At 41.1% G+C, this 15,016-nt stretch overlaps 1 protein-coding gene across 6 annotated transcripts in view; it reads left to right on the top strand.

The window, feature by feature from the left end:
* Positions 1-904: 904 nt before the first annotated feature.
* Positions 905-15,016, top strand: part of LOC110526993 (leucine-rich repeat kinase 1) — a 152,430-nt gene continuing 138,318 nt past the window's right edge. For 2 of the 6 annotated variants that reach the window (XM_036981262.1, XM_036981264.1), the window contains exons 1-2: positions 910-1,160; positions 2,627-2,838. In XM_036981262.1, coding sequence (XP_036837157.1) covers positions 2,745-2,838 — 94 coding nt within the window. In that variant the 5' untranslated portion in view covers positions 910-1,160; positions 2,627-2,744. Of the gene's footprint in view, positions 1,161-2,626; positions 2,839-7,185; positions 7,368-15,016 lie in introns of those variants that run through there. The other 4 variants (XM_036981261.1, XM_036981263.1, XM_036981265.1 and 1 more) reach the window with 3 other exon arrangements.

Consider the following 15,016-nt stretch of genomic DNA (forward strand, 5'->3'; position numbering starts at 1 on the left):
CAATGTGTTGCGCTGCATTAGGCAAACAGTGGTCACATCAGATACTGATTGGTTTTCTGATCCACTCCCTTATATTTTGAAAGATATCTGTGACCAACAGATGCATATCTGTATTCCCAGTCATGTGAAATCCATAATTGAGGGCCAAGTGAATGTATTTCAATTGACTGATTTCTTTATATGAACTGTAACTCGGTAAAATCTTGTAAATTGTTTCATGTTGCTTTTATATTTTTGTTCAGTATGTATAGTTGGCTAATAGACAGAGGCGCTGTCCATTCAGCACCATGCCACGGAGCTCCACTAAACCTACCTGTACGGAGACGCCGTCCATTCTGCGGTTCTGAATCACGGGCACGGACTTAACTCACTTTAAAAAGTAATGTGTAGATTTTCCTTTTGTATTTCGTGATTTTCGTCATTCTTTGGTCGAGTTTGTTTGTCTTCATGCGTCCTTGTCGATTGTAGGCCTGATGTAGGCTATTATACATTTGATTTCAATGCCTGTCTAGGATTTATCTGTCGTAGTTGGTATTAGTGGTCAGCTGTTTTATACCGTGCTTCCTTTCACCTTGATGTCCGCATTTGAAGTTGGGATGGTTGTGACTTGATAGCGTGTATTATGCATCTATTTCATGTTCACTGTTTGCGCGATTCCACAAGTAAATTAGTCAATTCATGATAAGGTTGAGTAGTGGTTGACATTGTAGCCTACACGCAGTTCCACATTCCTTTAAAACAAATATTGCAATGATAATTAATGCCTGGGGTAATTTGTATGAGTTTTAGCTGTTCTCCAAAATAGCATTTTAGAGTTGAAAAAGTAAGTATAAATGCAGTAAATGAGCTTCAACCATAGGTTTAGCAGAACTAATGCAACTAGTACAGTAGCATACAGTCATTGTACAGTAGGCTATTCCCATTTCCGGGTTATGAGACAGACAGCGTGGTAGGCAGCATCACAGGCTGGAAGTGTTTGGTTTGATGAAATCAGGAAGTTGACGTTTTTCCTTTGCAATCCGTGCTTGTGTGTGTTCCTTCGGCTATTTTGTCTTCGGTTAAACTTTCACTTGTGGATGTACCGAAGTTTAGCCTGTTCAATGCTTTAGAAGCGCAAAATCAGTACCATTCGACAGTGCTTGAACACTGCGGACAATGCGGTGAGTAAATATTCCTTATCAACCACACTCATTAACGAGCAACAAGTGCGCACGTTTCGCAAACAAATGTGTCTACTTGCTGTCACTGGACGCACGTTTGGCACGTTTCAGAGTTTATAAGCCTAATAAAGTCAACTTGTTAAAGAATCAAGACCATGCACACAGTGTGTGGTTTTAAAGATGTGGCATCTGTAAACCAAAGTGAATTAACTGAAGTGTCGTGTGTGTTCAAGGCCGTCAAAAATAGTAACGTTTCTGTTTTTATAGTTCTGGCTGTAGACTAGTGTGTGTTCAAGGCCGTAAGAAATAGTAACGTCTCTGTTTTTATAGTTCTGGCTGTAGACTAGTGTGTGTTCAAGGCCGTAAGAAATAGTAACGTCTCTGTTTTTATAGTTCTGGCTGTAGACTAGTGTGTGTTCAAGGCCGTAAGAAATAGTAACGTCTCTGTTTTTATAGTTCTGGCTGTAGACTAGTGTGCGTTTTACACAGAGATAATTTAAAAATACAAATTCACTAAATTAGGCAACTGTGTCTGGGTGGGTATAATTTGTGGAACGGGGTGGGTATAATTTGTGGAACGGGGTGGGTATAATTTGTGGAACGGGGTGGGTATAATTTGTGGAACGGGGTGGGTATAATTTGTGGAACGGGGTGGGTATAATTTGTGGAACGGGGTGGGTATAATTTGCGGAACGGGGTGGGTATAATTTGCGGAACGGGGTGGGTATAATTTGCGGAACGGGGTGGGTATAATTTGTGGAACGGGGTGGGTATAATTTGTGGAACGGGGTGGGTATAATTTGCGGAACGGGGTGGGTATAATTTGTGGAACGGGGTGGGTATAATTTGTGGAACGGGGTGGGTATAATTTGCGGAACGGGGTGGGTATAATTTGCGGAACGGGGTGGGTATAATTTGCGGAACGGGGTGGGTATAATTTGCGGAACGGGGTGGGTATAATTTGCGGAACGGGGTGGGTATAATTTGCGGAACGGGGTGGGTATAATTTGCGGAACGGGGTGGGTATAATTTGTGGAACGGGGTGGGTATAATTTGTGGAACTGGGTGGGTATAATTTGTGGAACGTTCCAACAGGAATCTGTTCCAAGAGCTTTGTAAAGTACAAGGATGTCAACAAACAACCCATTCAAAGTAGCACGATCACTTCACATAGCTGTTTATTGTATATGGGTCTGAAACAATAACACGAGAAGTCATAAAAGTTGTAGTATAAAGCTTCTCGTACTAGACACAAGTACATTATTCTAATTAAGGCATCTCGACAACTATAGTTGTAAATGTTGGGTGGCAATTTGTGTATCCATTAACTTGTTGTTATGCAATGTGAGTGTGTGACTGCTTTCACTTTCTCTAGATCAAACCTATGTCTGGCTGCCTGCATGACTGGCTGTGTTTCGCAGGGATCTGACTAATGGCCTCTCCCTCTGTCCTCCCTCCTACCACAGCCCATCTCTGACCAGTGTCTTCCACCACACCAGTGACTCAGACTGGGACCAGTCCCACTGACCACCACCACCCTGTGCTGGTGCTAGTTCAGTCCTGCCCTGCTGTGGAGGAGGAGGCATGTCCTACTGGTCAGTCGGCCTCTCCAAGGCCACTGGAGACACACAGAGCAACAACATGGAGGAACAAGAGAAACACGATCTTGAACAAGATGGTGAGAGAATTCACTTTTACTGTATTGTACTTATCTCAGTCTTTTCCTTATTCCTTACATTGGAGGAGAATGTCCAAGGTCCCATCAGACCTTTAGAGAAGGATATGAGTAGAAAGAATGCAAGGAATCAAGGAAAGGCGGCTTGATAATGAGCCATAGGCTGGTTAATGTGTTTTCCCTGGTTGTGGTTAGTACTGGAACATTCTTTGTGTGTCTGTTTCCAGTTCAACCCTCTGCCAAAGTCCTGTGTCACTGTGTCTTGTTGCAGTTCCGCTGACAATGTAGCATTGTTCAATACATGACCAGTGTGGCTCTCAGGATACTGGTGAAACATAGAGATACTGTATCTGTGTGTGTGTGTGTGTGTGTGTGTGGTGGCAGCAGCACTACTGTATCCTATGTTACTACTGAAGTCACTGCAGCACTGTCTGAAACAACAACACCACTGGGTTCAGTCAAGTGGTGGCAGCAGCACTACTGTATCCTATGTTACTACTGAAGTCACTGCAGCACTGTCTGAAACAACAACACCACTGGGTTCAGTCAAGAGGTGGCAGCAGCACTACTGTATCCTATGTTACTACTGAAGTCACTGCAGCACCGTCTGAAACAACAACACCACTGGGTTGGTGGCAGCAGCACTACTGTATCCTATGTTACTACTGAAGTCACTGCAGCACTGTCTGAAACAACAACACCACTGGGTTCAGTCAAGTGGTGGCAGCAGCACTACTGTATCCTATGTTACTACTGAAGTCACTGCAGTACTGTCTGAAACAACAACACCACTGGGTTCAGTCAAGTGGTGGCAGCAGCACTACTGTATCCTATGTTACTACTGAAGTCACTGCAGCACTGTCTGAAACAACAACACCACTGGGTTCAGTCAAGTGGTGGCAGCAGCACTACTGTATCCTATGTTACTACTGAAGTCACTGCAGCACCGTCTGAAACAACAACACCACTGGGTTCAGTCAAGAGGTGGCAGCAGCACTACTGTATCCTATGTTACTACTGAAGTCACTGCAGCACCGTCTGAAACAACAACACCACTGGGTTCAGTCAAGAGGTGGCAGCAGCACTACTGTATCCTATGTTACTACTGAAGTCACTGCAGCACCGTCTGAAACAACAACACCACTGGGTTGGTGGCAGCAGCACTACTGTATCCTATGTTACTACTGAAGTCACTGCAGCACTGTCTGAAACAACAACACCACTGGGTTCAGTCAAGAGGTGGCAGCAGCACTACTGTATCCTATGTTACTACTGAAGTCACTGCAGCACCGTCTGAAACAACAACACCACTGGGTTGGTGGCAGCAGCACTACTGTATCCTATGTTACTACTGAAGTCACTGCAGCACCGTCTGAAACAACAACACCACTGGGTTGGTGGCAGCAGCACTACTGTATCCTATGTTACTACTGAAGTCACTGCAGCACCGTCTGAAACAACAACACCACTGGGTTGGTGGCAGCAGCACTACTGTATCCTATGTTACTACTGAAGTCACTGTAGCACTGTCTGAAACAACAACACCACTGGGTTCAGTCAAGTGGTGGCAGCAGCACTACTGTATCCTATGTTACTACTGAAGTCACTGCAGCACTGTCTGAAACAACAACACCACTGGGTTCAGTCAAGTGGTGGCAGCAGCACTACTGTATCCTATGTTACTACTGAAGTCACTGCAGCACTGTCTGAAACAACAACACCACTGGGTTCAGTCAAGTGGTGGCAGCAGCACTACTGTATCCTATGTTACTACTGAAGTCACTGCAGCACCGTCTGAAACAACAACACCACTGGGTTGGTGGCAGCAGCACTACTGTATCCTATGTTACTACTGAAGTCACTGCAGCACCGTCTGAAACAACAACACCACTGGGTTCAGTCAAGTGGTGGCAGCAGCACTACTGTATCCTATGTTACTACTGAAGTCACTGCAGCACTGTCTGAAACAACAACACCACTGGGTTCAGTCAAGTGGTGGCAGCAGCACTACTGTATCCTATGTTACTACTGAAGTCACTGCAGCACTGTCTGAAACAACAACACCACTGGGTTCAGTCAAGTGGTGGCAGCAGCACTACTGTATCCTATGTTACTACTGAAGTCACTGCAGCACTGTCTGAAACAACAACACCACTGGGTTCAGTCAAGTGGTGGCAGCAGCACTACTGTATCCTATGTTACTACTGAAGTCACTGCAGCACCGTCTGAAACAACAACACCACTGGGTTCAGTCAAGTGGTGGCAGCAGCACTACTGTATCCTATGTTACTACTGAAGTCATTGCAGCACCGTCTGAAATGACCTTTTATAGTTATGGGCCCTGGTCAAAAGTAGGGCACTATCCGTAGGGAATAGGGTGCCATTTTGGACGGACACTACGTAAATATACTGTAGATGCTTTAGAAAGGCTCTGTGGAAGAATTGACACCTCCATGTTTTCATTCAGAAGGGCATTTTCTCGTCTCATAACATGTTTTTAAATCATATTGATTGTGGAATTTGAAACTTTGACATTTAGATGGTTCATAAAATTGCTTGTTTGTCGGTGATGTGTGGAACAGCAAAATCAGTGTCTAGAAGGGCAACTGTGTCTTACTCAGTACCAGTGGCAGGTGTGATAGACCACATATAGGTTGTGAGAGTATGAAAAATGGCGTGTGTGAGAGAGCGAATGAAAAAGCATGTGTGAGAGAGACAGAAACTTTTACTCTTCCTCTCTCTCTCTCCCCTTTCTCTCTCTTCCTCTCTCTCTCTCTCTTCCACTCCTCTCTCTCCCCTTTCTCTCTCTCCCTCTCTCTCTCTGTCTCCCACTCCCCTTTCTCTCTCCCTATCTCTGCCTCTTCTACTCCCCCCTCTCTCTCTCTCTCCCACTCCCCCCTCTCTCTCTCTCTCTCCCACTCCCCCCTCTCTCTCTCTCTCTCTCCCACTCCCCCCTCTCTCTCTCTCTCTCTCTCTCTCTCTCTGTCCCACTCCCCCCTCTCTCTCTCTCTCTCCCACTCTTCCACTCCTCTCTCTCTCGCTCTCTTTTCCACTCCCATTTTTCTCTCTTTCCCCCTTTCAATTCAATTGAATTTATTGACATGGCAAGTTCATTATTACTTACATTGTCAAAGTATACATATCGAAAAATAAATATATATTTGTATATATAAAATATATATATTTATAAATAAATAAATGTGGGATCAACAGTAATAGTGGTAGTGGACATGGGACTCCTCTCTCTCTCTCTGTCTTCCACTCCTCTTTCTCTCTCTCCTCTCTCTCTCGCTCTCCTCTTTCTCTCTCTCTCTCTGTCTTCCACTCCTCTTTGTCTCTCTCGCTCTCCTCTTTCTCTCTCTCTCTCTCTCTCTCTCTCTCTCTCTCTCTCTCTCTCTCTCTCTCGCTCTGTCTCTCTTCCACTCTCCTCTCTCTCTCCCACTCCCCTTCTCTCTCCCTCTCTTTCTCTCTCTTCCACTCCCCTTTCTCTCTTTCTCTTCCACTCCCCTTTCTCTCTCCCTCTCCCATGTCTCTCTCTCTCTTCCACCCCTTTCTCTCTCTCCCTCTCTCTCTGTCTCTCTCCCACTCCCCTTTCTCTGTCTCTCTCCGTCTCTCTTTTCCTCTCCCTCTCGCTCCCTCTCTCTCTGTCTCTCTCCCACTCCCCTTTCTCTCTCCGTCTCTCTTTTCCTCTCCCTCTCTCTCCCTCTCTCTCGGTCTCTCTCCCACTCCCCTTGCTCTGTCTCTCTCTCCCACTCCCCTTGCTCTGTCTCTCTCCCACTCCCCTTTCTCTCTCTCCCTCTCTCTCTGTCTCTCTCCCACTCCCCTTGCTCTGTCTCTCTCCCACTCCCCTTTCTCTCTCTCCCTCTCTCTCTGTCTCTCTCCCACTCCCCTGTCTCTCTCTCTGTCTCTCTCCCACTCCCCTGTCTCTCTCTCCCTCTCTCTGTCTCTCTCCCTCTTTCTCTCTCTGTCTCTCTCTCTCTCTCTCTCTCTCTCTCCCTCTCTCTCTCTCTCTCCCTCTCTCTCTGTCTCTCTCCCACTCCCCTTTCTCTGTCTCTCTCCATCTCTCTTTTCCTCTCTGTGAGGCTGTGTGCTAAGTGAAGTCTATCCCGGGAGAAGCAGGCAGAGAAGAGAGGTGGAGGGTTGGGTTACACTCTGCAGGGATGGGTGGTGGGGTAGAGATCGATAGGGGATAAAGACTGAGAGGCAGAGACATATCATCATTACCTTTCCTTTAGGACACTCCGGGAGGAGGGAGGGAGGGAGGGAGGGATGGAGACTGGTGGCTGGGGCCGCCCCCCCCCTCCTCTCTGACACTAGCTCTGAGTGCAGCCAGCTAGCCAGCCAGCCACAGCCAGGGAGGTAGAAGGAGGGATGCAGAGAGAGCCATCGGCCATGCAGACAGGCTAGAGAGAGGCTCCTTGGATGCATAACACACTACAGAGGGAAAGGCTGTATGAGAAAAGAAACAAGCGATCTGAATGCCATGGGGAGATGGGAGACTAGAGAAGGGTCCAGTCTCATAGTATGAACAGGTATGCTACAGGACATGTGGCTGATGCCCTAGCCCAGAGTAAAACTGCTCACTGTAGTCACTGTGTAGCTGATGTAGCTAGCTGGGTGAATATAGTCTTGTTTACAGTCTGGAGCATATGTACAGGGCATGTTGTTGTACGTGTGGCTAAAGCTAATGCTACATCAGATTAGTGGTAAATCTGTGGGTTTAATGTACTTTAGCTGTGATTGACGCTACTGTGAGCCTGTAGGATCTGAATGTTTACCTGTGCAGCTGTGTGTACTGTGGGCTAGTAGAGGAATGTTTTTAATTCAGAGAGAGATGGGGACCCTGAAGATTTAATTTTCACTCTGACTGACTGGGTTTCGGAAAATCTATTTTTATGCTTGTGGCTATACACTGTGACTATACACTGTGACTATACACTGTGACTATACACTGTGACTATACACTGTGACTATACACTTTGTGGCTATACACTTTGTGACTATACACTTTGTGGCTATACACTTTGTGACTATACACTTTGTGACTATACACTTTGTGACTATACACTTTGTGGCTATACACTTTGTGGCTATACACTTTGTGACTATACACTTTGTGACTATACACTTTGTGACTATACACTTTGTGACTATACACTGTGACTATACACTTTGTGGCTATACACTTTGTGACTATACACTTTGTGACTATACACTTTGTGACTATACACTTTGTGGCTATACACTTTGTGGCTATACACTTTGTGGCTATACACTTTGTGACTATACACTTTGTGACTATACACTTTGTGGCTATACACTTTGTGACTATACACTTTGTGACTATACACTTTGTGACTATACACTTTGTGGCTATACACTTTGTGACTATACACTGTGACTATACACTTTGACTATACACTTTGTGACTATACACTTTGTGACTATACACTTTGTGACTATACACTTTGTGGCTATACACTTTGTGACTATACACTGTGACTATACACTTTGTGGCTATACACTTTGTGACTATACACTTTGTGACTATACACTTTGTGACTATACACTTTGTGGCTATACACTTTGTGGCTATACACTTTGTGACTATACACTTTGTGGCTATACACTTTGTGGCTACACACTTTGTGACTATACACTTTGTGGCTATACACTTTGTGGCTATACACTGTGACTATACACTGTGACTATACACTTTGTGGCTATACACTTTGTGACTATACACTGTGACTATACACTGTGACTATACACTTTGTGACTATACACTTTGTGACTATACACTGTGACTATACACTTTGTGGCTATACACTTTGTGACTATACACTTTGTGGCTATACACTTTGTGACTATACACTTTGTGACTATACACTTTGTGACTATACACTTTGTGACTATACACTTTGTGACTATACACTGTGACTATACACTTTGTGGCTATACACTTTGTGACTATACACTTTGTGACTATACACTGTGACTATACACTTTGTGGCTATACACTGTGACTATACACTTTGTGACTATACACTGTGACTATACACTTTGTGGCTATACACTTTGTGACTATACACTTTGTGACTATACACTTTGTGACTATACACTGTGACTATACACTTTGTGGCTATACACTTTGTGACTATACACTTTGTGACTATACACTGTGACTATACACTGTGACTATACACTGTGACTATACACTTTGACTATACACTTTGTGACTATACACTTTGTGACTATACACTTTGTGGCTATACACTTTGTGACTATACACTTTGTGACTATACACTTTGACTATACACTTTGTGGCTATACACTTTGTGACTATACACTTTGTGACTATACACTTTGTGACTATACACTTTGTGGCTATACACTTTGTGGCTATACACTTTGTGACTATACACTTTGACTATACACTTTGTGGCTATACACTTTGTGACTATACACTTTGTGGCTATACACTTTGTGGCTATACACTGTGACTATACACTGTGACTATACACTTTGTGACTATACACTTTGTGGCTATACACTTTGTGACTATACACTTTGTGACTATACACTTTGTGACTATACACTTTGTGACTATACACTTTGTGACTATACACTTTGTGACTATACACTTTGTGGCTATACACTTTGTGACTATACACTTTGTGACTATACACTTTGTGGCTATACACTTTGTGGCTATACACTTTGTGACTATACACTTTGTGACTATACACTTTGTGGCTATACACTTTGTGACTATACACTTTGTGGCTATACACTTTGTGACTATACACTTTGTGGCTATACAGTTTGTGGCTATACACTTTGTGACTATACACTTTGTGACTATACACTTTGTGGCTATACACTTTGTGACTATACACTTTGTGGCTATACACTTTGTGGCTATACACTTTGTGGCTATACACTTTGTGGCTATACACTTTGTGACTATACACTTTGTGACTATACACTTTGTGGCTATACACTTTGTGACTATACACTTTGTGGCTATACACTTTGACTATACACTTTGTGACTATACACTTTGTGACTATACACTTTGTGACTATACACTTTGTGACTATACACTTTGTGGCTATACACTTTGTGACTATACACTTTGTGACTATACACTTTGTGACTATACACTTTGTGGCTATACACTTTGTGACTATACACTTTGTGACTATACACTGTGACTATACACTTTGTGGCTATACACTTTGTGGCTATACACTTTGACTATACACTTTGTGACTATACACTTTGTGACTATACACTTTGTGGCTATACACTTTGTGACTATACACTTTGTGACTATACACTTTGTGGCTATACACTTTGTGACTATACACTTTGACTATACACTTTGTGACTATACACTTTGACTATACACTTTGTGACTATACACTTTGTGGCTATACACTTTGTGACTATACACTTTGTGACTATACACTTTGTGACTTTACACTTTGTGGCTATACACTTTGTGACTATACACTTTGTGACTATACACTTTGTGGCTATACACTTTGTGACTATACACTTTGTGACTATACACTTTGTGACTATACACTTTGTGACTATACACTTTGTGGCTATACACTTTGTGACTATACACTTTGTGACTATACACTTTGTGACTATACACTTTGTGGCTATACACTTTGTGACTATACACTTTGTGGCTATACACTTTGTGACTATACACTTTGTGACTATACACTTTGTGGCTATACACTTTGTGACTATACACTTTGTGACTATACACTTTTTGACTATACACTTTGTGGCTATACACTTTGTGACTATACACTTTGTGGCTATACACTTTGTGACTATACACTTTGTGACTATACACTTTGTGGCTATACACTTTGTGACTATACACTGTGACTATACACTGTGACTATACACTTTGTGACTATACACTGTGACTATACACTGTGACTATACACTTTGTGACTATACACTGTGACTATACACTTTGTGACTATACACTGTGACTATACACTGTGACTATACACTTTGTGACTATACACTTTGTGACTATACACTTTGTGACTATACACTTTGTGACTATACACTTTGTGGCTATACACTTTGTGACTATACACTTTGACTATACACTTTGTGGCTATACACTTTGTGACTATACACTGTGACTATACACTTTGTGGCTATACACTTTGTGACTATACACTGTGACTATACACTTTGTGGCTATACACTTTGTGACTATACACTTTGTGACTATACACTTTGTGACTATACACTTTGTGGCTATACACTTTGTGACTATACACTTTGTGACTATACACTTTGACTATACACTTTGTGGCTATACACTTTGTGACTATACACTTTGTGACTATACACTTTGACTATACACTTTGTGGCTATACACTTTGTGACTATACACTTTGTGACTATACACTTTGTGACTATACACTTTGTGGCTATACACTTTGTGACTATACACTTTGTGACTATACACTTTGACTATACACTTTGTGGCTATACACTTTGTGACTATACACTTTGTGACTATACACTTTGACTATACACTTTGTGGCTATACACTTTGTGACTATACACTTTGTGACTATACACTTTGACTATACACTTTGTGGCTATACACTTTGTGGCTATACACTTTGTGACTATACACTTTGTGACTATACACTTTGTGACTATACACTTTGTGGCTATACACTTTGTGACTATACACTTTGTGGCTATACACTTTGTGACTATACACTGTGACTATACACTTTGTGGCTATACACTTTGTGACTATACACTGTGACTATACACTTTGTGACTATACACTTTGTGGCTATACACTTTGTGACTATACACTTTGTGACTATACACTTTGTGACTATACACTTTGTGACTATACACTTTGACTATACACTTTGTGGCTATACACTTTGTGACTATACACTGTGACTATACACTTTGTGGCTATACACTTTGACTATACACTTTGACTATACACTTTGTGACTATACACTTTGTGACTATACACTTTGTGGCTATACACTTTGTGACTATACACTTTGTGACTATACACTTTGTGGCTATACACTTTGTGACTATACACTTTGTGACTATACACTTTGTGGCTATACACTTTGACTATACACTTTGTGACTATACACTTTGTGACTATACACTTTGTGACTATACACTTTGTGACTATACACTTTGTGACTATACACGTTGTGGCTATACACTTTGTGACTATACACTTTGTGACTATACACTTTGTGGCTATACACTTTGTGGCTATACACTTTGTGACTATACACTTTGTGACTATACACTTTGACTATACACTTTGTGGCTATACACTTTGTGACTATACACTTTGACTATACACTTTGTGGCTATACACTTTGTGACTATACACTTTGACTATACACTTTGTGGCTATACACTTTGTGACTATACACTGTGACTATACACTTTGTGGCTATACACTTTGTGACTATACACTTTGTGGCTATACACTTTGTGACTATACACTTTGTGACTATACACTTTGACTATACACTTTGTGGCTATACACTTTGTGACTATACACTGTGACTATACACTTTGTGGCTATACACTTTGTGACTATACACTTTGTGGCTATACACTTTGTGACTATACACTTTGTGACTATACACTTTGACTATACACTGTGACTATACACTTTGTGGCTATACACTTTGTGACTATACACTTTGTGACTATACACTTTGTGACTATACACTTTGTGGCTATACACTTTGTGGCTATACACTTTGTGACTATACACTTTGTGACTATACACTTTGTGACTATACACTTTGTGGCTATACACTTTGTGACTATACACTTTGTGGCTATACACTTTGTGACTATACACTGTGACTATACACTTTGTGGCTATACACTTTGTGACTATACACTGTGACTATACACTTTGTGACTATACACTTTGTGACTATACACTTTGTGGCTATACACTTTGACTATACACTTTGTGACTATACACTTTGTGACTATACACTTTGTGACTATACACTTTGTGGCTATACACTTTGTGACTATACACTTTGTGACTATACACTTTGTGACTATACACTTTGTGACTATACACACTATACACTTTGTCACTATACACTTTGTGACTATACACTTTGTGACTATACACTTTGTGACTATACACTTTGTGACTATACACTTTGTGGCTATACACTTTGTGGCTATACACTGTGACTATACACTTTGTGGCTATACACTTTGTGACTATACACTTTGTGACTATACACTTTGTGACTATACACTTTGTGACTATACACTTTGTGACTATACACTTTGTGGCTATACACTTTGTGACTATACACTTTGTGACTATACACTTTGTGACTATACACTTTGTGACTATACACTTTGTGGCTATACACTTTGTGACTATACACTTTGTGGCTATACACTTTGTGACTATACACTTTGTGACTATACACTTTGTGGCTATACACTTTGTGACTATACACTTTGTGGCTATACAGTTTGTGGCTATACACTTTGTGACTATACACTTTGTGACTATACACTTTGTGGCTATACACTTTGTGACTATACACTTTGTGGCTATACACTTTGTGGCTATACACTTTGTGACTATACACTTTGTGACTATACACTTTGTGACTATACACTTTGTGACTATACACTTTGTGGCTATACACTTTGTGACTATACACTTTGTGACTATACACTTTGTGACTATACACTTTGTGACTATACACTTTGTGGCTATACACTTTGTGACTATACACTTTGTGACTATACACTTTGTGACTATACACTTTGTGGCTATACACTTTGTGACTATACACTTTGTGACTATACACTTTGTGGCTATACACTTTGTGACTATACACTGTGACTATACACTTTGTGGCTATACACTTTGTGACTATACACTTTGTGGCTATACACTTTGTGACTATACACTGTGACTATACACTTTGTGGCTATACACTTTGACTATACACTGTGACTATACACTTTGTGGCTATACACTTTGTGACTATACACTTTGTGACTATACACTTTGTGACTATACACTTTGACTATACACTTTGTGGCTATACACTTTGTGACTATACACTTTGTGACTATACACTTTGACTATACACTTTGTGGCTATACACTTTGTGACTATACACTTTGTGACTATACACTTTGTGGCTATACACTTTGTGACTATACACTTTGTGGCTATACACTTTGTGACTATACACTGTGACTATACACTTTGTGGCTATACACTTTGACTATACACTGTGACTATACACTTTGTGGCTATACACTTTGTGACTATACACTGTGACTATACACTTTGTGGCTATACACTTTGTGACTATACACTTTGTGGCTATACACTTTGTGACTATACACTTTGTGACTATACACTTTGTGACTATACACTTTGTGGCTATACACTTTGTGACTATACACTTTGTGACTATACACTTTGTGGCTATACACTTTGTGACTATACACTTTGTGACTATACACTTTGTGACTATACACTTTGACTATACACTTTGTGACTATACACTTTGTGGCTATACACTTTGTGACTATACACTTTGTGACTATACACTTTGTGACTATACACTTTGTGGCTATACACTTTGTGACTATACACTTTGTGGCTATACACTTTGTGACTATACACTTTGTGACTATACACTTTGTGACTATACACTTTGACTATACACTTTGTGACTATACACTTTGTGGCTATACACTTTGTGACTATACACTTTGTGACTATACACTTTGACTATACACTTTGTGACTATACACTTTGACTATACACTTTGTGGCTATACACTTTGTGACTATACACTTTGTGACTATACACTTTGTGACTATACACTTTGTGGCTATACACTTTGTGACTATACACTTTGTGGCTATACACTTTGTGACTATACACTTTGTGACTATACACTTTGTGGCTATACACTTTGTGACTATACACTGTGACTATACACTGTGACTATACACTTTGTGACTATACACTGTGACTATACACTGTGACTATACACTTTGTGACTATACACTGTGACTATACACTGTGACTATACACTTTGTGACTATACACTGTGAC

The sequence above is a fragment of the Oncorhynchus mykiss genome, chromosome 6 (genome assembly GCF_013265735.2).
Source record: "Oncorhynchus mykiss isolate Arlee chromosome 6, USDA_OmykA_1.1, whole genome shotgun sequence".
In the NCBI taxonomy this organism is placed as follows: Eukaryota; Metazoa; Chordata; class Actinopteri; order Salmoniformes; family Salmonidae; genus Oncorhynchus; species Oncorhynchus mykiss.